Here is a 23748-nt window from a genome sequence, read left to right on the forward strand (position 1 = left end):
GCGGGCTTCACTGTTGTGGCCTCTCCCATTGCGGAGCACAGGCTCCGGACGCGCAGGCTCAGCGGCCGTGGCTCACGGGCCCAGCCGCTCCGCAGCACGTAGGATCTTCCCGGACCGGGGCACGAACCCATGTCCCCTGCATCGGCAGGCGGATTCTCAATCACTGTGCCACCAGGGAAGCCCCTTTCTGCTACTTTTTAAAATTCTACAGATAAAACTAATTATCTTAGTAATGTTAAAAATGTACTATCATTAATTAGACTCAGGTCTACCTTGCAGTTAGAATACTGCTAATAGCAAAGGATTAAGAAAGAAAGGTTTACTGTATATACAAGTAAGATACCTGATAAATTAGTAAAATGAATGACATCCCAAATTTGGACTATACTTTTGATCTTTTTCTACCCACTATGTCTATAGTAGTATTTTGCATATATGTGAAGAAGTAAAAGTATCTGACATCCAGTTTATACCTTGTGAAGGACCCAATAACATTACACTAAAACTAAAAAGCTAAATACAAAAAACATGTAAAGAAAAATAATTACTTAAATAACTACTTAGGACTTAAATACCTTTATATTATTTTAACATGCTTACCCGAAGCTTTAATGGGGCAACATTCTTCTGAGTTCCACTCCAAAGTTCCTGTACTAAATCCCCATAGCATTTAGCCATATGCCCCTTCATACCAATGGGATTTGTCCTAGAAGTTTGAGAGGAAAATTTGTTGCCAAAGATTCTTAGAAATCACAAGCATGTGGACACAGAAATGCCTACAGTCTGTTTCCTCACATCAAAATATCTTTTCAAAATGAGAGAAGTAGCATTTGATCCTTACTTCACGCTTAATAGGGCAAATAAGATTAAGACTTTCCTCCCCCAGAGTGAAGAAAGAGGAGATTTAGGTAATATTGCGTTCATAGCAAAGTTATAAAAGTTAAGAGCCAATGACTCAAGGAAGATTACCTGTTGAGTTCATAAAGATGTCTCCCTGAGATAAAGTACTGTGTCAGTGGCTGTGTGTTACTAACACACTGGATGCTTGAGTTCATGAAGCATGTGTTTCCCAGGTTACTCAGACCTGTGGCCCCCTTTTCTGTCGGAACTGGAACAAACAACAAGAGAACGGAATGCAAGATGTCATGACCAAACAGTTATTTGTATTCAATGCAATGATTTTTATAACTCTTCTAATCAATTAAATGGAGCCAATATTTCTCTATTGGGTCTTGCAATGCTAAGTAGAGGTTTTTTCACGGAGCATCATTGGCAATCATGATAATCTATGCTCACTTGTAATCTAGAAGCAGCAGTGATTCTCTTTAATTGCTATGATCGTTTTTTAGAGTTCAAACAATTCTCTCCTAGAATTATGTCTTTCAAAATATATAAATTATTTAATTGCATGGTTAGAAAGAAATTTGATGCTTCAGGAAAAAGAAAAATAAGAGGGGGCCTAATTGCTTTTGAGCTAGAAAGCTACAAGTTGTTAACACTTCAATAGTTGAGAGAGGGAAAAATAAAAGAATAATTTTAAGATAGTTTGTTTAAAAATAATACACTGTAGACTTACCCTTGTGTCTATCTATTTTACTACTGTTTGCTATAAAGGACATTTCTTCAGGCCAACTCATATCTTTGTTGCGAACTGGAAAAACAGAGACAGTAATGGAAAAACAGAGACAGTAATGTGTTAATTTCTTATCTATTCAAATCACACCCACTAAATTGCTTCTGTTAAAAAAATAGTTCTTATTTCTAAATCAGAAACTGAAAAAAAAAATCAAGTTAATTTTAGTAATTGCCTCTAAAACCATTCCAATTCTTTACACTGGAGACTTCATTGGTTAGAATTAACTAGTAAGCTAATCCCTAAATTACATACCTGAAATAAAATTATACTCAACCATCTATAGAAGGAATTAAAGTTCTTAAACTTAATACATTGGAACTATTACAATGCTTTCTTAAATTGTGACAACTGCCAAAGTAATCTATTCATTTTAATACAAAGGCAGCTAGGAATGTTTCATGAATCTTGATGAGAAAAGACACACTAAGTTTTCAATGATGTGTGCATGCCAGTGTGTAAATCTATGCTTATGTTGGTGAATGACTAGTGTTGACTAATGAAAAGCCTACACCACTAACTATGCAAGAAAGTCTCCTGACAAAGAGGCAGCTTGAAAATTTTAAGGAGCTATAAACTTATAACTGAATTCACTTGTTTTTACCCACTGTTTCCACCCTTGCCAGCCAATGAATGTAGACATGTTTTTCTCTTAAAGCAATATAAATAGTATTACATTACAGTAGGATTACGTAAGGGTTTAATGGGTTTTCTTTACTATACAGACTACAGTGATCAAGTACCAGTTGGAAAAAGTATAAAATGGATTATCAGTGAGTAATTAAAATTTTAAATTCTTCCCCTAAAAATCTAATACAAATGTATGCTTCCATCTTGTACCTTCAATTACCAAGTGCTGCTCATCCTGGATTTTCAAATATTCCAATCTATGATCCTCATCATCCAGAAGAGTGAGGTAATTCTGTATATGGAAGAGGAAATGTTTGGTTAATTTAATTACTAAACTTGATACAAATATGGAAATAAAAATGAATGACAATTAAAAACACCCTTGTAGTTACATAACTCGTGACAGATATTTAGCATATTATAGTTATTCAGAAATGCTTATAATTTTGGTGGCAAAATGAGGGAAAGACAATGTATACTTTGTAAACACATACCTTATGTCTCTAAAAAAGTTATACAGGATTTGGGGGAGACCAGAAAAGACTCATCACACATCAAACCAAAATTCATTGAGATTTTCTGAACAGCTTATAGAAAAGAAGTTTTTTTTAGTATCTAGTATGAAATTCAGTAAATGTGCTTGTGGTCAAGATGAAACTTGATTATTTACTAGGAACTGAAAATGTAAAACCAAATGTCATGCAATAGAATTATACATTTTTGTTGATGCTCACCCTGTCTAAGGTGCTCAGAAAATTAATTCATTTAATTCTTACAACTATCCTAAGGGAAATACTATTATTTTCCCCATTTACTCATGAGAAAACTGTGTCAGAGAGTCAAGGGACTTGCCCTTGGTTATCCAACTAACAGGTGTGAGGGCCAAGATTTAATCTGTGGCAGTGTGGCTCCAGGACCTCTGCTCTTAACTTATTATACTATTGGTCACCTCTCAATGGTGACCAAAGGAGGATGTAAGAAAGAAGGAACTAGGGAATAAAGAACTGGTTAAAACTACTTATGATCCAATTTCAGAGTATTAATGGAAATATATTACATGTGTTAGGAAGAATATATAAGCAATTAATAGCACTGCCTCTGAGGAGAATGGACGATAGAGGTCAGAGGATGGAAAGGAAGAATTTTCACTACATACTTTTGTACTGTTTGAATTTTTTAAACATGTATATAAGTTACTTTAAGACATATCAAAAATAAACTATGTTAAAAAATGATATTTGCCGTTACTTTATAATAACAATCTTTACAAGATGGTACTGTCCATGACTGTTATTATGGGTTTCAGATGATAAATATCTACATGTATGCATCCAATAATTTAAAAGTTGAAGTTTCCACTGCGATTCCGAAATATGGCTTTCAGAACAATTAGTGTAGATTAAAAAAACCCATACTTATGAAACATGGATTTAACACTTAATCAGGACTTTCCTTGACTCCGACATGTCTCTTACCTCACTGTTGTATAGCCACAGGCGCATATCTTCCTCTTTGATGCGCAGCCTCTGAGACAGATATTCATGAATTTCCTTGATGGTCTGCATTCGACTAAAACAGCCTGTATAGGCTAAGACCCGCTTTAATGGTGCATTCGGAGAAGGTACATTTCCTATGGTCACAGTAGTCACAGTAAGGAAAAACACAGATGTAAAAAAAAAAAAAAAAAAAAAAAAAGCACCCCTCTCAGCAACAGGGACCATACTATTTTTGGACATGATGAGAAATGAGAGTTACAGATTTAATAATTTTATAAATTAAGACACTTTAAGAGAAAGCTTTAAAATGGAGATAGGAGAACTAAGTGTCTTAGAGTAAGCCTTAACTTTGAAAGGAAGAACAACAAAATTAGAGGCCCAAATAATTGGCAGTATCTGGATCCCAAGAAGACTGGCAAATATCAACGGGCATCCATGTCTAGGCTGCCCTCAGCTGGGTCACACTCAGTAGCAAAATAAAAACTCAGTGTAAGAATGGGGAAGATAAAATGGGACTGGATTTGAATTCCACAGATAGATAATTGGATTTACCTGATCTACTTTCTTAAAATAAACTGTCTTTGAGTTACTAATCACATCACTCTCATTAAGTAGCCCAATTACCTGGCACACTGGTAAAATTACACAAGAATTGTTACTTGTACTTAGAATTCTAAGTAGGCATAGATGTTACTTGGCCGAACAAAGCTTTAAAGTGAAGCCAAGAAACTTCCCATGACCAAAAAATTGCCCTATTGAAAGGTAGTAAGGGGGGAATCATATGGCCTGCCCACTCGAAAAGAGGAAAGCAGACATGACCTTGAATTCTTGAAGGGCTCAAGGTGGAAACAAAAAGAGGCAATAAGAGGAAAGAGTGAAGACTGAAGGAAGAATATATCAAGTCTAACCACATACTTCAAAAGAAAAGGGTGATAAAATGACAAGAGATTATGGAAATCAAAAACAGGTTGCTAAAACAATCTGCTAAACCCTGGGTAACTACTCAGCCAAAAATCTAGACAAAAGCTGTAGCTTAAAATGGTCATCTCTGCCTATGGGAGGTTATAGTTTACTGAGCAACCCAAAACTAAAATACACTTAACATATCAATATAATCCATGAAGGGTACAATTATACACTCCAGGTAGTTTTCCATCCATTCAATGGTGACTTAGCTTTTTTCCTCCCATTAAATGTGCTTTGAGTCTTTACCTACTAAACAGAGGAGAAAAGTACTGGCATCATCCACTTTTTTCAGAGCTTCCAAGAATTAACTCACCTAAAATAAGCTGAAAAATCATCTAACAATGACTTCTTGTCTGTTGAAAAGGCTACAATTAAGTCATTGTAACTGTGGCAAGGTTTGTATACCTGTCATTCCAAAAGGAATAAAAGAGCCTAGTAAACAGCTGTGATAAATTGAGTAATGAGAAAGATGAAAACTATATTATGGAGAACAAACCCAACTGTGATCAATTTTTAAACATCTAGCAAAGCAAATCATTTACTATCAGCAAGCAAAGGATAATCCCTAGAAGAAAACAAAAGAGCAAATTTCTCCAAAAACACATCAGAGGATTAGTTATAAGATTACAGCAAGAAAGCGTATTTTTTAAACTTCAAAATGATTAATGATTGATTTCACAACTAATTAGTAAGAAATAAAATTTCAAATTAAGAACAAATTTGGAGCATAATAACTACCCAGCTCTAGGATTCAGAAGCATTTGCAAGTGTAGTGTCCAAGTCAATTTCTATTGTCCTTAAGCCACATAAGAAATTTATTTGAATTCTAGACAGTTTTTGTAGCATAGCTCATTAAGCAGGCAGCCACTTATTATACATAATTTCGTGCTTTTGAATAGCACCAACAAATCTAGTGGAATTTACAGAAGCAGCAAAAATCTAGGATCAGCACAAGAGTTACAAAGAATACTTACTAAAAGCGCAACAACACATCTTGCCTCTCATGTTATCTTTCAAAGAGAATTGAAAAAGATATGTACTAAGGGTGCCATGGAAGCAAGGCAAATACTATTATTCAATGGAAAATTAAATCAAGAGTGTTTCAGAGAGATTCTTATTTCACTGTTCCTTGATTTTAATATGTTCCAAGACAAAGTTTGGTTAGGCAGAGGCCACTGCTTTGCTATAATTCTTACCCAACAGTATGTGTAAGAATCTCCATATATTATCTGAATGCAACCTTTAATGAAGACATAAAACTACTCTATTACATTTCAAAGGAGGGATGACACTTTATAGGGTTGGTTTGGGTTCAAAGGTAGTTCTTTCATATTAAGTTATATTAATTATAACAACATTCTGGCATTGTTAACACAGTCTGGGACTTTGTGTAAATGGATGAACTCATTATTTTTGCTGAAGAAGAACTATTTCAAATATTTGCAAGGCAAAAGTATTGAGCAAGTCCGGCCCATCAATACAATTTAACCTCATAGATCAGCTCGGTGCTTTGTGACCACCTAGAGGGGTGGGATAGGGACGATGGGAGTGAGACGCAAAAGGGAGGAGATATGGGGATAAGTATAATGTATAGCTGATTTACTTTGTTATAAAGCAGAAACTAACACACCATTGTAAAGCAATTATACTCCAATAAAGATGTTAGAAAAATAAAATAAAATAAAATTTAACCTCATAGAGAAGTCAAAAGGGAACTTTTTGCATATATTACATTAAAACGAGAACTTATTTATATGTCATTTTGATAGGCTTGATGTTTTTGAAAGAAAATGTGTCAATTTCATTTTCAAAAATGTATCTTTTCCTTTGTATTATCTGTCTGTTATAAAGGCTCCTTGGACCTAGTATGAGAAATATCATGTTTTGTTAAAAAAAACCAAAAACCAAAAACCAAACAAAAAAAGATGATAATGCCAAAGAAATTACTGCTTAGAAATTTGAGTGGAGTTGAAAAGACCAGTCATTGACTGGTAGACTCTAATTTTGGTCAAGCACATAATTTACAATGTCTTGTTCTCAAAGAAACAAAGTAAATAAAATTTACTTCTACGTATAATCTTTGTATGTTTACAAGCCAAAAAAGGGAACAACACTTCTCAGTTTGCTGCTGATATTTTGCCTCTACCCCATCTAGTTCTTGCGCATGACCGTAGATCTAAGCCCCACAAGTGATTTACTGATTCTGTATGAAAACAGATGAAAATGTGTCTTAGTACAGTGGCACCAGACTATGAGCAAATTGGTTTTTTATTTTTTTAAGGAAATGTATGGTATTCTTGCTGCATTCTTAAGTTACCTCTTGGTAAATGCTGAGGAAACATTCTCAGGCTCATCATACCCATATTCACCCAGATGTTAGACTGCTGTGTCCGAGTGGCAGGCTGCTGTCTCAGGAAGAGAAGATAGCGAGGAAATAATTCCAGCTCTGGGATTTCTGTCTTGCTATTCTTGATTACCTATTGTTTTAAAAGACATAAAGTGATCACTATAAAAGAAACAAAACTTGCCATTTTTTACCTAATTTCTTAGATTTATTTTTATTTTTATTTATTTATTATTTATTAAAAAATTTTTTTTTATTTTTTGAGGTACGCGGGCCTCTCACTGTTGTGGCCTCTCCCGGAGCGCAGGCTCCGGACGCGCAGGCTCAGTGGCCATGGCTCACAGGCCCAGCCGCTCCACGGCATGTGGGATCTTCCCGGACCAGGGCACGAACCCGTGTCCCCTGCATCGGCAGGCGGACTCTCAACTACTGCGCCACCAGGGAAGCCCTAGATTTATTTTTAAACTAAAATGTTCAATAGGTTCACTGCCTATATTTCAGTTAGATTATAGAAATTCACAGGTTTAAATTACATGGGTTTAAAGACCCTCAGCCTCCTGCACCTAAATCCATTTTCCAGGATTAGGATTCCTGGTGGTATTTTCTCCCCTTTCATTTAAAAGCAAGTAACATCAAAATTAAGGGGAAAAAAGTCTTAAATATTATCTACAATTCTAACACTCTCACACCATAACTCTTTTCACTTCTACATATTTCATACATATAAATGATGGTATTTTAAAGGACAAATTCTTAGGAATGGAGTTAGTAAAAAAGTATGAAAGTATTCATGTCATTAACTACATAAGTCATAGTGCCACCCAAAATGTAGCAATATTCCCGGAAATGTATGAATGTATTACTTTCACAAAAACTTATCACTGGACATCATTTAAAGATATCCCATTTCTGGGCTTCCCTGGTGGTGCAGTGGTTAAGAACCTGCCTGCTAATGCAGGGGACACAGGTTCGAGGCCTGGTCCGGGAAGATCGCACATGCCGTGGAGCAACTAAGCCCGTGTGCCACAACTGCTGAACGCACGTGCCACAACTACTGAAGCCCATGCGCCTAGAGCCCGTGCTCTGCAACAAGAGAAGCCACCGCAATGAGAAGCCCATGCACCGCAACAAAGAGTAGCCCCTGCTCGCCACAACCAGAGAAAGCCCATGTGCAGCAACAAAGACCCAATGCAACCAAAAATAAATAATAAATAAAATTAAAAAACAAACCCCATTTCTTTAATACATATAAAGAATATTATAAATTTGCTTAAAATTTTATTTCTTGTATTTGTAGTGAGAACAAAAATGTTTCCACAGAAAAATTTACTATGTGTTTTGTGTTACTGGACTGTTCATATATTTTTTGTCTACGATTAAAACAACTAAATTGGATGTACAAAACTGGAAGTCACACGGTTGAAACAGGATTTTTCAGTAATCCCTCTAATAACTTGCTTGCTAGCCCCCAAACACAGGAAAACATATTACCAAAGTAGTGCTTTAAGAGTTTTAAGAGTAGCACCTTATCAATTTAGCATTCCAAAAGGATAGCAGGGTCAACACTCAAACTCTTTAAAACATAAAATCTTACAGAATCTTTAATAGTCTCAAATGATTGGGCTTTGTTTCATTTCCTTTTGCCTTAGTAACCAATATATTCTGCAACAGAGCATTTTTTAAATATCAAGAGGGGGCAGTAAAGAGCCAGATAAAAACAATGCTACAAACCAAACCTTTAGGACTATTTCTTAAAAGTATTCCACATGTTCTGATATGCTATAATATGGTACTAGGAAAGCTCCACTTAGGAGCTTTTTCAACTCCTATTTAAAGCAGTAAAAGGAGCTCTCCCTGACACTGGAGGAAAACAAAGTCTGTCCATTTCTAGAGAGTCACTGACAGCTGCAAAGCCAACACTAAAATTCTCTTTTGATTTCAGTTTAACTGTGATTTTGGGAAAGCCCAATAATTCTGCATCTATAGTCATCAGGCTACATAAAAAACAAACTTTTGGCAGAATCTGAAATGACAAATAAGTAATTTTTATAATCTGTACAGATCACAAATTCTTATACATACATGCACAATCATACATAAATACATATTTATTTACATTTTAATTATTCTTGTATATGAACTTATTAACTTCAACCATAACCGGCAAACAACAGATGCAATTCCATTTATAGGAATTTACCTTAAAGGGATCATCACACGTTTAGAAAGACACTATCCACCAGAAAAAAAAAATTTTTTTTTTTCTTCAGTCATGTGGTGTGGCACACAGATCTTAGTTCCCCGACCAGAGATCGAACCTGTGCCCCCTGCATTGGGAGCACAGAGTCTCAACCACTGGACTGCCAGGGAAGTCCCAGAAAATTGCTTTAAACAACTAAAATCTAGAGGCAAACTAAAAGTCCATCAGTGGTGATTGGTTAATAAATTGTGATTTATGTACATATGCATGTAATAAATTAAGGAACACTATGCAATTATTAAAAATAATGGTATAGATCTAAATTTATTAACCTAGAAAGATATCAATAGCATCTATCTTAGACTGAAAATAGCAGATCATAAGACATCAAGTATAATATGATTCAATTTCATTAAATTATCTATACATATTTATATATGTATATGAATAGGCCCAGAGGAATGTTTGGAAAGATGAACACCAAAATGTTAATAGTAATTATCTCTTAAGTAGTAGGATATGGTAGATATGGTATGCTTTTTATTTTCTTCTTTATCTTTTCTATATTGCTTAATTTGTTATCATTGAACTTGTACATGTGCAAATTAAATAAAGCTATTTTTTAAATGGTATGATTTATGTAAATATGAAGAAAGTATTTTTAACCTTGCTGTGGCAAATATATTTAGTATTCTTTAACTTGAAACACCATATTCTAAATGTTTTTACAGCAATTTTTCCTGAAATCAGGTAAATTTATCATATTTAGAGGTAAAAAAATATTATCAAGCCAGCAACCGAAGCTTTCATGTAGTAAAATTACTGCTTATTTAAGCTAATATTTATGACATCTATGTTAAAAAGCATGACCTTTTGTGAGACTCCAAAAATACTTGTTTAATAATTATAATGATGATGGTGATGATAGTAGCAACAGGCAAAATTTATTGACCATTTACTATAAATCAGGTGCTGTGCTAATCATATGTATTATTTACTTATCAAAACAACTCTAATGAGGTAGATATTATTGTTATCATCATTTTACAGATGAGGAAACTAAGGTTTAGAGATTAGAACACTGGTAATCTGAATCCAGGCAGACTCCAAAACATCAAACTCACTCACTCACTCACTCACTCACTCACTCACTCACTCACTCACTCACTCATTCACTCACTCACTCTATCTATCTATCTATCTATCTATCTATCTATCTATCTATCTATCTATCTATCTATCTATCTATCTGCCTACTTACCTACCTACCTACCTACCTATCCATCCAACACAATTATCACAATGATTCTCCTACAGACATAGAATATTAGATCCGCCTCTGCCAATGCAGGGGACGCGGGTTCCATCCCTGGTCCGGGAAGATCCCACATGCCTCAGAGCAACTAAGCCTGTGTGCCACAACTATTGAGCTTGTGCTCTAGAGCCCATGAGCTACAACTACTGGGCCCACGCCCTGCAACTACTGAAGCCCGCGTGCCTAGAGCCCGTGCTCCGGAACAAGAGAAGCCACCGCAATGAGAAGCCCACGTACTGCAACGAAGAGTAGCTCCTGCTCGCCACAACTAAAGAAAGCCCGCATGCAGCAACGAAGAGCCAACGAAGCCATAAATAAACAAACAAACAAATAAATAAATAAATTTATTTTTTTTAAAAAAAGAAGAATATTAGAGCAGGAAAGTCCCACCAGAAATTAAGTGATTACAAGGACTATCCCACCCCTCAATAAATAAAGAATATGTATGTAAATGTATCTATGTACATTCATATTTATATGTATCTATCTAGGAGTTCTGTTGACAAATAAAGTAGAAACCTTTTGGAGCCAATGAACACAAACCCTAAATTCCTGATTGTGATTTAAACATAATTTTTAATAAACATAATTATTAATAACTCAAAATCATTATCAAAATTATAGAGTACAGATATATAGCAGACTTTTACTCTTTTTGGACGTGATCTAACTTACTATATCTTATCCATATAAAACCTTCCTGGTATAAAAACGTTCTAGCTTGGATATTATACAGGGAGAGTGTTTCTTGATACAGTAAAAGAATCTTCTTATAAAGTATTTTACTGCGTCAATAATGTGAAGAGTATTCAGGGCAATGAGTACTGCTGTTTACTGTATAAGCAGAACAAATGATGTTGAATAGTTAACTCACTAATATTTTGATATTACACACTCCAAGCCCTTTAAATTACTGTAGAGCATTTTATTTATGCTCTAAATGACTCATTCTAGTAATGGCAACAATCAGAATTCACTACCTTTGAATTCTTTTTATTATATGTTGTGATCTTTTATATGTCCCTCCTTCAAAAAGACAAACCACAAAAATCCACCAACAGCTACAAGATGAATCCAATCCCTAAGTGGATGCCTGTGTGGTTAATGGGAGTAACAGTTTTAGAAGTAACCTCTGTACCACTTCCTCTACATTCACTGAACTTTTTGGCACTGGCTCTCAGACTTCTGCTCCAGTCTAAGTTCTGCTTTATCTTAATGGCTATGTTTATGTGGATGACTTATTTAATAGACTAGCCTCATAATTCCTTGACTCTATTTAGTCCAGTGACTATTTCCTCCACTCCATATAAGTCGCCCACTCCCAAAGGAACATCAATGTATGGTTGGTACCTAATGTAGTGCTCAATAAATGCATGAGTAAATGAATGAATGAATATGAAAGAACTTAAAATTCATTCAGCTAATTTGAACAGGTACTGAATACTCTGCTACCATGGGTAAGAACTAATTTGTGGATAGTGAGGTTCACATAACCCCATCTATAACTGTTCCTTACATAAGGCAATATTGGCTATACTTACAGGTCTAGGTAGGGCCAGGTTTGCTCCATACCAATGATAAAGTGCTCTCCATACAGGTTCTGGAACCATTTCATAATCTCTTCCATGAATCAGCTGTGGGGTTCGTTTTAATCGTCCTCCTTCTAGTGTTAATGATGTAGCCTTAGAAAGAATGGAATGTAAATGTTGATTTTTTTTTTTTTTTTGGCTGCACCTCGCAGCTTTCGGGATCTTAGTTCCCAGACCAGGGATGGAACCTGGGCCCACGGCAGTGAAAGTGTGCAGTCCTAACCACTTGACTGCCAGGGAATTCCCCCAAATTTTGATTTTTAAAATTGCAGTCTCTTGTGTTTTAACAAAACCTAAACACAGGAGAATAAACATGTCACTACTCAGTTTCATGTCACTAGAAAAAAATGAATTTTCTAAAAGATTTTTATTTTGAACTTTCAAAAATAAACTAAGAAATGAAACTCAAGGCAAATCATCTGAAAAATCACTGGAACATTTGGAAATAATAAAAGTTTGCACAGACTTCTTTCCAACAGTAAAAAATATTATTTTGAAAAAAAAATTCACATACACGTGAAACTACATTTTTACAGTAGCTGTCCTAAGTAAGAAAAACATTTCTAAGGATCACTAAACTGCTTCTACGCAAGTACTAAGTCATGAAATATTCTCACAGAAACATTTCCATCTACAACAGGTTAATAAAATGAATCACAGACATTTTCTATGAGCTAAAATCTGTAGAATGAAGTTTATTAGCAACTTGAAAGAGATGTCAAATTACTTACCTTTACTGGTTCTTGAGTTACTAGTGGCTGGTTATCAATAGCCCCTGGTTTCTGAGGATTGAGGTGCAACAAAATATTCCCACTGGTTCCTAGTAAACACTGGTTGTTATTGTCAGAAGTGTTATGTTGTCGAGCAAAGCACATATCTGCCCCTGGTGTGGCAGAATACAGAAAGCCTGTAAGGAAAAAGAAGATGGAATCTCTTTATTTTATTATACATAAATAGGCTTGAATATACAAACTCAATGTCCATGTATTAGGTTAATGTTATTATTCTGTGGTCAGGTCAGTACAGGGTTAGATTCTGATTAATTCTGTAGAAGATAGGAATTAGAGAGGTATTCCTTTCTGGACAATACCTAGTATAACACTAGGTAGAATAAAAGCTTTGAGAATTGTTACCAAATGAATGTTTGGCCAGATTCCTAGAATATCTAATAATTCACAAGAATTATATGTCCTCTTCCTTTCCTCTGATAGGAAAGGAAGAAATACCATCAAGTAGCTGTGCTCTCACATATCTTCCCTTAATTCTTCTCTTCCACCTGCAAAGGTTCTTGGTAGATAATGGTGATAACAAGTCTCTAAACCAAAGGGAAGGAGCTTAAACAAGAACCCCAACAAGAGAGTGCTGGGAGGGAAGAAACTGTTCCCTAATAAATCTATTTGAAAGGAAGGCATGAATGTTACAATAGAAAAATACACACAGGAAAATGACTGATGATAACTTAGAGTTGTGAACCCCAGTGGTATCTTAAAGTATTTCAACTCTCAACCACATGTTAATCTCAGGTAAACCTTCTAGCCATCAATTACTTTGAACCTTCTATCTGTGGTATGGTTCAGCATGTGTATAGCACAGATTATACAGAGTGAGCACATATCAAAAAGGATCTTAGGGAGGGTCAAGAAACAATCTTAGTGTGAAAGCTGATCAGAGAGAGCACTTCTAGGACTGCTAAGTGATCTCTGTAACATCAGATGGGGAAAAAGAAGCAGTAGATTCTACAAAGAGTTTTGTAGAGAAAATGCTAACTCTGTCTAATTTGCCTTCTCCCTCCACAGAAAAGGAGAAAAAAATCTCAAAGATGAAACAACAACAGAATAAGGTTGAGAGTCCTGCTACGGTATTAGCAGAATAATAGGGATCAACTAAATTCATTTGGGCCAAAATACACCAAAGCATCTTCCCCATAAGTGTAGAACCACTAAGTTTTATGTAGGTTATCAACAATGGAAGGGGATTATGGGGAACATTATGAAGTCTTTCTAAATATTTTAACAAAATAACCCCCAAATTCCATCCTGAAATGTCCGTAGAATCTGATATGAGGGTGCATTTAATCCAATGAATGTATGCTTATGGTTAGAGAGAGTTCTGGAGATAAAAATTTAGATCTTCTTATGTCTTCTCAAATCTAAATTTATTGACAAAATGATTTAATAACTATATGGAAAGACTGACTTAATCAATGAAAACTGTAAAAATATTTTCAAATTGAGAGATTAATGAAGTAGAATATAGAAGAGCTCCTCTTTGTAAAGCTACTAATAAATTCAAGAATCTATTAATTGACCATTTCATTCAAAACTTATTTCTGTGAATGGAAACCTGATGCCCCATATCCTACCAAGCACAGTTTCAGACAAAGTGTACCCCTTTAAGAAATGACCCTGCCTAAACCTCTTGGAAAACAAACTATGCTTACCACTGCCAGCAGTTTCCGAGGCTTCAGATGCAGTAGAAATGTTGTCTGAAAATTTCTCTTCTGTGGTGTTCACATAACTGGGGCTGCCTCCTCCGATTCTATCTTCACTCTGCTCTACAGGATGTACTGTTGTTCCAAATAAATATTTTCCTCCATTCAGAACAGATGACGGCTCAATTACAACAGGGCTGGCATCCTAAAAATCATGAAGTCAGAAATTAACAGGTAAAATTTAATAATCTGCCAATTATGCAGCCTTCAAAAATGAATCCGCAAATTGTCTATTGTTTCTAATCTTCCTGTGGTCGGCTATAGCCACTTAAAAACATTTTGATGTATAACTAAATTTTAATTTCTTCAAAGGGGAATAGTGTATATAAATAAAATTGGTAAGGCAGAATGGGAACAGACTGCAAGGGACTCTGTGCCACATAAAATAATTTAGACTTTATTCTGTTAAAAGTTGGAAATCATGGAAGGCTTTTATTGATACTAAAAAATTAAATAATATTTATTCTTTTTACTGTTAAAGATTACATTGTTATATAGAAAATATGGAAAAATATGAAGAAAATAAATATCACTAGTACTCAGATGCCATCATTTATTTTTTGTGACTGAAAACATATACATATATGTAAAAATGTGGAGAATACAGTTAGAATTAAGGGCAGGGCACTGACTTCCCAGCTCTGACCTTTTACAATAAGTAAACTTATAAGCCTCAGCTCCTTCATGGGTAAAAACTAGGATAATATTAGTATTAATATCTACCTCAGACTTTTATGCCTGGCATTTAGTAAATGTGAACTATCATTCTGGTTGTTGTTAGGCTCCGCGGCATGTGGGATCTTCCCGGACCGGGGCACGAACCCGTGTCCCCTGCATCGGCAGGCGGACTCTCAACCACTGCGCCACCAGGGAAGCCCGATATCACATTTTAAATACAGCATATTGCTAGTTTTTCTTTCCCTTAACATTATATTGATAGGATTTTTCTGTGAGAGGCTTTTAAATAGGAGAATAGCCTAACCCAATTTTTGCTTTAAAAATAACTCTAGTGTGTAGAAAGGATTTGAGGCAGAAACTGAAAATTGAGACACAAGTTAGAAGACTTCTATAATAATTCAGGCAAGAGATGATGAGGCACTAAACCATAAAAAGCTAGATCCATAAGTAAGGAGATAGTGAGAAGAGCATGGATTTAGGAGATAAAAAAATAAACTTGACAACTAATTGTGTATGAAAGAGGGGCACAGATAATTCCAAGGTCGGACATGAGGTGGTGGCTTAGATGACTGGATGGGAGTTGACATCTTCATAAGATAAGGTGTATTGGTGACTGGAATCGTTTTGGGAATGATCTTATTTGGGGATATTCTGGTTTGAGATATGTGGACATTTGAGTCTAGTGCTCAGGACAGAGAAAGAGACTAGATATAAAAATGTGGGGCTCAACAGACTTCCGGAAGGACAAGAAAATGGTGTATGTAGAATAAGGAGAGTACAATATTTACAGGATAGGTAGCAGAAAAATCTGGGAAGGACACTGAATTTGAATGACCAGAGAAAAATCAGGAGATGCAGAGTACCAGAAGCAGAGGCCGCTAGCACAGAGCTATTCTTTATTAAGTTTACTTGTGGAAAAAAAAAAACAACAAAAAAAGAGAGAGCTAAGACTTGAGGAGAAGCTGGAGGGAAGGTGCTATGAGAATGTATATCTGTGAGTGTTTTTAAAAGATCAGGATTTTTTTTTTTTTTTTGGCGGTACGCGGGGCTCTCTGGACGCGCAGGCTCAGCGGCCATGGCTCACGGGCTCAGCCACTCCGTGGCATGTGGGATCCTCCCGGACCGGGGCACAAACCGGGGTCCCTTGCATCAGCAGGCGGACTCTCAACCACTGCGCCACCAGGGAAGCCTAAGATCAGGATATTTTTAAGTGCGAGGGTAAAGAGAAAGACTAAAGGTGCTAACCAGTAGAACAAGATCTCATAGGCATCTGAGAATGATAGACAAGTAGCATGGGTAAAGGATCTCAAGTGGCATTCAATAAATAATGACATGAATTTTAGTAGATGAAACTGATCAATGGACGTGGGTCTTGAAGGCACAGCTTATAAAGTAACTAATTGAAACCCAAGAAAAACATCAAATTTAAAAGACAAACTCCAAGTCACAGCATAGCAACAGCATAATGGATGCTTTAGATTCTTTTAATGAAATTACAGCATCCCTAATTTTAGCCAAAACAAGGAGACATTGTGTCAATATTTTATTAGATTTTTTTCCCTCTTTGATCTGTAAGGCAGGTGAATACTATCAATCTGTAAATCCTTCAGAAGCCAGCTCTGAAGAAATTCCAGTGCCTTTAATCAAAAGAGTGGCAATAAGAATGAGAATGAAACCTAGATTTCTTTCTACATACCAATTAACTTTATTGGACTAAAAAATTTTAAATAGCCTTATTGTTAAAACTTCAAATAGTTCAGAAGCACATAGATTCACATTCTTTATTACAGATCCAAGTGTTAGCATCTTCTATTAATTATTAACTTTCTTAAAATATGGGAAAGGTACCAGATTATTTTGGGTATTAAATAACCCTAGTTCACAGTGAAAAAATTATTCCCTATTCAATTCTCTTTCAATCCTCTGATTACTTCAAGGACAGGGTCTCAGTTTGGTACTAATGTGCTAATCTAATCCTTGATGTGCTAATCTAATACTTGACAATTTCTCTTTTTGACAGAGAACAGGTCTCAGTATCAGTCTTCAAAAGGCAACACTACTTGACTAGACTTTAATAATATATTTTATTTTCATTGATTTTATTTTGATCCTCTATTTCTGGAATGTGACACTGATTTTCTATTTAAAAGAGTGATATAAAGTTTCCTTTTAAGATAAAATATATTTACGTAAAAATGATAAAGTTATTTATATAAACATACTAAGAAAGTAACAGTATGGGAACTATATGGTAAAAAAATGGTGACCATAGTACACAAATGATTAAAAACTGGGAGTCTACATTAAGTATGGATTTGGGGCTATCAATAAATTCAACTATCCACCAAAGAAGTCAAAATTGTATAGGTACAATGGAACAATAGAATCACACTGACCTATGGCCTGTGAAGTAGGCCTAAGTAGTTAGTTTATATTATTAATATGTTTGGACTTCAGTTTGTAGACGTCATAGCAATTTATTAAAGATAATATTGATCTTCTTACAGCTTTTCTGATATTGAGTCCATACCAACAAAATGTATTCCATTTAAATTAGATTTCAAAAGAAAATTTTCAGTAAACAAAAATGACTTATTTAAATTAATTCAAACTTTTTCTTTAATTATGCTTTCTGATTTATTTGGTCTGGAGTGGAGCATAGGCATTTCTTTCTTTTTATTTTTTTAAGCTATCTATGTGATTTTGCTATGCAACCACTGCCCAAGTGAGGATTATAGTCTCCTACTTTTGCTTTCATAATGTGCTCCAAATGCTGAGTATAGTAACTGATTTCTTAATGAATCTATTACTTGCTCTGGAACTTGCTTTTTATTTTATTTTATTTTTTTATTTTTTATTTTTTTGCAGTATGCGGGCCTCTCACTGTTGTGGCCTCTCCCGTTGCGGAGCACAGGCTCCGGACGCGCAGGCCCAGCGGCCATGGCTCACGGGCTTAGTTGCTCCGCGGCATGCGGGATCCTCCCGGACCAGGGCACGAACCCGCGTCCCCTGCATCGGCAGGCGGACTCTCAACCACTGCGCCACCAGGGAAGCCCTGGAACTTGCTTTTTAGAAAAGCAAGTTGGTAGCATCATATAGGTATTCATTTCTTTCCCCTTCAAATCTTTATCTAGGTTGGAGCATTTTATTACTGGCCACTAGTCACACAAAGTCTGAGGGAGTTAATAATCCTATGAAAAATGTAGATAAACAGGAATCTTACTCACATATTTGACGTATTCTTTCCACTGCTGCCACCACTGCATGGAGATGATAAACCAATTGTGTCCGGGTTGCAGACCATACCTGCTCTCTCGTTCTAACCAACCTCTGTACATACAAAAGAAATTCAGTACAACAAATGGTGTATAAAACATATGACCATGCACCTACAAATTATCATTAGAAATTTTTCAAAGGAAAAACATGAAACAGATATACTCGGGAGATGGCCACATTTTAAATTAGTGAAACATTGATGAGCCAATTTCTGGAGTCATAACACCACTATTAAGCCTCCAACTGATGTTTCAAATACAGCTTAACTGAGGAATAATTTAATAACATACTAGTTACCTGAATTAAGTAAAGAACCCAATGATTTTGGTAAACTTACAGTCATGTGCAAGCATCACCACAATCCAATTGTAGAACATTTCAGATACTCCCAAAAGATACTTTATGCCTACTTTTAGTCATTTTTTAGTCAAATTACTGCCCTCAGCCACAAGACACCACTAGTCTGTTTTCTATCTCTTATAAATTTCCTTTTTATGAACATTTTGCAATTTTTAAATGGGCACGGAACTTAAATAGATGGAATGTTATCACATGGTCTTTTATATCTGGCCTCTTTTACTTAGCATGCTTCTGAGGTTCATCTATGTTGGAGTAGATATCACTAGTTTGTGCTTTTTTATTACTGAATAATATTCCATAGGTATATTATTATATATATACATATATATACCATATTTTGTTTATCTATCTAACACCTGATAATTTGAAACTGGCCAGCTGTTTTCCAAAGTGGCTGCACCATTTAACATCCCCATTAGTTATCGTATGAGGGTTCTAGTTGCTCCACATTCTCACCAACACTTGTTATTGTCTGACTTTTCTATCACAAATGTCCTAATGGGTGTGAAGTGGTGTCACACTGTGATTTTATTTTTAAGATTAATCTATTATTTATTTATATTGGAGTATAATTGCTTTACAATGTGTGAGTTTCTGCTGTACAATGAAGTGAATCAGCTATATGTATATCTATATCCCCTCCCTCTTGGACCTCCCTCCCATGCCCCCATCCACCCATCTAGGTCATCATAGAGCACCAAGCTGAGCTTCCTGTGCTATACAGCAGGTTCCCACTAGCTATCTATTTTACACATGGTAGTGTATTTATGTCAAACCTCATCTCCCAGTTGGTCCCACCCTCCTCTTCCCCTGCTGTGTCCACATGTCCATTCTCTATGTCTATGTCTCTAATCCTGCCCTGCAAATAGGTTCATCTACCATTTTTCTAGATTCCACATATATACATGAATATATGATTTTTTTTTTTTGGTATGCGGGCCTCTCATTGTTGTGGCCTCCCCCGTTGCGGAGCACAGGCTCCGGACGTGCAGGCCCAGTGGCCATGGCTCACAGGCCCAGCCGCTCCGCGGCATGTGGGACCTTCCCAGACCGGGGCATGAACCCATGTCCCCTGCATCGGCAGGCGGACCCTCAACCACTGCGCCACCAAGGAAGCTCAATATACGATATTTGTTTTTCTCTTTCTGGCTTACTTCACTCTGTATGACAGACTCTAGGTCCAGCCACATCTCTACAAATGACCTAATTTCATCCTTTTTTTCTGGCTGAGTAATATTCCATTGCATATATGTACCACATCTTCTTTATCCATTCATCTGTCACTGGACATTTAGGTTGTTTCCATGCCCTGGCTATTGTAAACAGTGCTACAATGAACATTGGGGTACATGTGTCCTTTTGAATTATGGCTTTCTCAGGGTATATGCCCAGTAGTGGGATTGCTGGGTCATATTGTAGCTCTATTTTTAGTTTTTTAAGGGACCTCCATACTGTTCTCCATAGTGGCTGAATCAATTTACATTCCCACCAACACTGCAAAAGGGTTCCCTTTTTTCCACACCCTCTCCAGCATTTATTGTTTGTAGATTTTTTGATGATGGCCATTCTGACCAGTGTGAAGTGATACCTCACTGTAGTTTTGATTTGCATTTCTCTAATAATTAGTGATGTTGAGAATCTTTTCATGTGCCTCTTCATCTGTATGTCTTCTTTGGTGAAATGTCTATTTAGGTCTTCTGCCCATGTTTTAATTGTTTGTTTTTTTGATATTGAGCTCCATGAGCTGTTTGTATATTTTGGAGATTAATCCTTTGTTTATTGTCTCATTTGCAAATATTTTCTCCCATTCTGAGGGTTGTCTTTCATCTTGTTTATGGTTTCCTTTATTTATTTTTGGCTGCATCAGGTCTTAGTTATGGCACGTGGGATCTTTGTTGTGGTGCTTGGGCTTCTCTCTAGTTGTGGCCTGTGGGTTTTCTCTTCTCTAGTTGTGGCATGCAGGCTCCAAGGTGTGTGGGCTCTGTAGTTGTGGTGAGTGGACTCTGTATTTGTGGTGTATGGGCTTAGTTGCCCCATGGCATGTGGGATCTTAGTTCCCTGACCAGGGATCGAACCCATGTCCCCTGCATTGGAAGGCAGATTCTTAACCACTGGACCACCAGGGGAGTCCCAGTTTTCTTTATTATTATTTCTTATATTTATTTTTAAGCCTGGATTTCTTGGGAAGAGCATAACTTACTAGCCAGCCAATGACTGGTGAGAGGCTGTGCTTAAACATCTGGAGCCATTTGCACCTTTTTCCTGATGGATCTGTGTTCACCATTTGAGAAACACATGCTAAGTTCAGAAAGGTTACAAACCTTCTCTGTGCAAGGGAAGGCTTTTACTTTCTGCATATGCAAGGATTCCCATTAAACCAGGAATGAACAGACAGCTAAGGCTCGCTTTGGTGTCTTCTGAGCTTGCATGTAGTCTTGTATATACTAGCAGCATTCTAAATCATTTAGAATATGGGGAAGTTTATTAATACTCACTATGGTTATCTTCTTCTCTGGATCTCTTTGTTAAAATTTTGACTGGGCTGTCAGTCTGCTGCTTCCCTTAACCAGTACCTCAACCCCAAGCTAGCAATGTTCCCTGACTGTTTGCCACCATGTGATTTCTACCGTTTTTTACAATTTTTTATAAGATTGTTTATATTCTTATTTCCTTTTTTTGCTTTCTTTTTTAAATTGAAGTATAGTCAATTTACAATGTTGTGTTAGTTTTAAGTGTACAGCAAAGGGATTCAGATATATATATATATATATTCCTTTCAGATTCTTTTCCATCATAGATTATTACAAGATATTGAATATAGTTCCCTATACAGCAGGCCCTTGTTATTTATCTATTTTATATACAGTAGTGTGTATATGTTAATCCCAAACTTCTAATTTCACACCCCACCCCCATTTTTTTTTTTTTTACAATTCTCTTGGCCAGGCACTTAGCCCTGCTCTACTGCAAATCAAGTCAGCCCTCTCTGCCCTGCCCTGGTAAAACTATCATGCAGATCCGTTGGATGGGAGGGCATGGGAATAGTCTGAATAGTCTCAGGTAGAAACACTACAGAATCCCATTATTCTTACCAAGCTTTAGTAGTTTTTCTTGAATTAATGCTTCTCAATTTGTTGAATAACTCTGTACAGTTTCCAGAGTCCTGAAATGGTTGGTTGACAATTTTGCCCAGTTGCTTTTCGGGGAGAGAATTTGCTGAGATCTTCACTCAGCCATTGCAGAAATCATGATACTGATTTTTTAAAAATTAATTAATTAATTTTTTGACTGCTTTGGGTCTTCATTGCTGCATGTGGGCTTTCTCTAGTTGCAGCGAGTGGGGGCTGCTCTTCATTGCAGTGCGGTACATAGGCTTCTCATTGTGGTGGCTTCTCTTGTAGCGGAGCAGGGGCTCTAGGCACACAGGCTTAGTTGCTCTGCAGCATGTGGGATCTTCCCAAACCAGGGATCAAACCTGTGTCCCCTGCATTGGCAGGCGGATTCTTAACCACTGCACCACCAGGGAAGTCCATGATATTGATTTTTTTAAAAAGTACTGATTCTTTAAGTTAGCGACAAATATTTCTTTCTTTCTTTTTTTTTTGAGACAAATATTTCTTTCACTTCATTGCCTATGTACCAAACTGACTCATCCTTTATTTATTTATTTTAAAAATATTTATTTATTTATTATTTATTTTAGCTGTGCTGGGTCTTAGTTGCAGCACGTGGGATCTTTAGTTGTAGCAGGCGGACTTCTTAGCTGTGGCATGTGGCTCTTAGTTGTGGCATGCGAACTCTTTAGTTGCGGCATGAGTGCAGGATCTATTTCCCTAATCAGGGATTGAACCCGGGCCCCCTGCACTGGGAGCGTGGAATCCTACCCACTGGACCACCAAGGAAGTCCCTCATCCTTTATTTTTTATTAAAAAAAATTGTTTTTGAAGATCTAATTCAGTTTATTCAATGGTTCATGAATCAGGTAGCATCCCGTCTAGCAACTAGAAGCGTGATTCCCTGACTCATCCATCAAAAACCATCACAGTAAAATGAATTTTTGAAGTGAAAAATGGAGGAAAAATAACACAAAACTCAGAAATCCAAATGAAATAAAAAATTTGGAATCTAGGATTTAAAATTCAGATTTATTGAAAAATAAGAAATACGGAAAGCAGTAGTTGTGTTTTTAATGAAAAAAGTCCTAGACTTGATTCTGCCACCTCCATGTAATTTTAGGTAAGTACCTCAACTTTTGTGAATCTCAGTTTTCTCTTTTACAAAATGGGATGATGAAATTAATTTCATGCAGTTATTCTGAGGACTAGATGAAATAATCCAAGTGGAAGTATTTTGCAAAGAACAAAGTTTTATAAAAATATAAGATTATCTCAACATTGTATTTTTAAATAGGGTTGCTATGAACATTTGCAAAATAATTAAGCCAAGAAATATATATACAGTTTACACAGCATTCTTAATATCTATGCTGTTATAATGACTTAAGAAGATATTAGTATAACATGAAATTACATTGCAGTGCTGTCAGAAAAAAAAGCTACTGCAGCTACATAAAAGCCTTTTAGAATTTCCTTATACTATCTCATTTGTACACTTCAATGTTTTTTTTTGTTTTGTTTTGGTTTTTTGCTGTATGCGGGCCTCTCACTGTTGTGGCCTCTCGCGTTGTGGAGCACAGGCTACGGACGCGCAAGCTCGTTGGCCATGGCTCACGGGCCCAGCCGCTTCGCGGCATGTGGGATCTTCCCA

The 23748-nt window shown here is 36.2% G+C and overlaps 1 protein-coding gene across 2 annotated transcripts in view; it reads right to left on the reverse strand.

Annotated features, from left to right (window-relative positions):
- Positions 1-23748, reverse strand: part of USP32 (ubiquitin specific peptidase 32) — a 193569-nt gene that overhangs the window by 26621 nt on the left and 143200 nt on the right. Inside the window, exons 12-21 of one of the 2 annotated variants that reach the window (XM_059047551.2) lie at positions 18570-18672; positions 14614-14809; positions 12905-13080; positions 12126-12266; positions 7043-7202; positions 3739-3893; positions 2474-2555; positions 1577-1651; positions 970-1108; positions 601-706 (exon numbers count right to left, since the gene is read on the reverse strand). In XM_059047551.2, coding sequence (XP_058903534.1) covers positions 601-706; positions 970-1108; positions 1577-1651; positions 2474-2555; positions 3739-3893; positions 7043-7202; positions 12126-12266; positions 12905-13080; positions 14614-14809; positions 18570-18672 — 1333 coding nt within the window. The remainder of the gene's footprint in view (positions 1-600; positions 707-969; positions 1109-1576; positions 1652-2473; positions 2556-3738; positions 3894-7042; positions 7203-12125; positions 12267-12904; positions 13081-14613; positions 14810-18569; positions 18673-23748) is intronic. The other variant, XM_059047552.2, reaches the window with a different exon arrangement.

This window comes from Kogia breviceps, chromosome 19 (assembly GCF_026419965.1).
Source record: "Kogia breviceps isolate mKogBre1 chromosome 19, mKogBre1 haplotype 1, whole genome shotgun sequence".
In the NCBI taxonomy this organism is placed as follows: Eukaryota; Metazoa; Chordata; class Mammalia; order Artiodactyla; family Physeteridae; genus Kogia; species Kogia breviceps.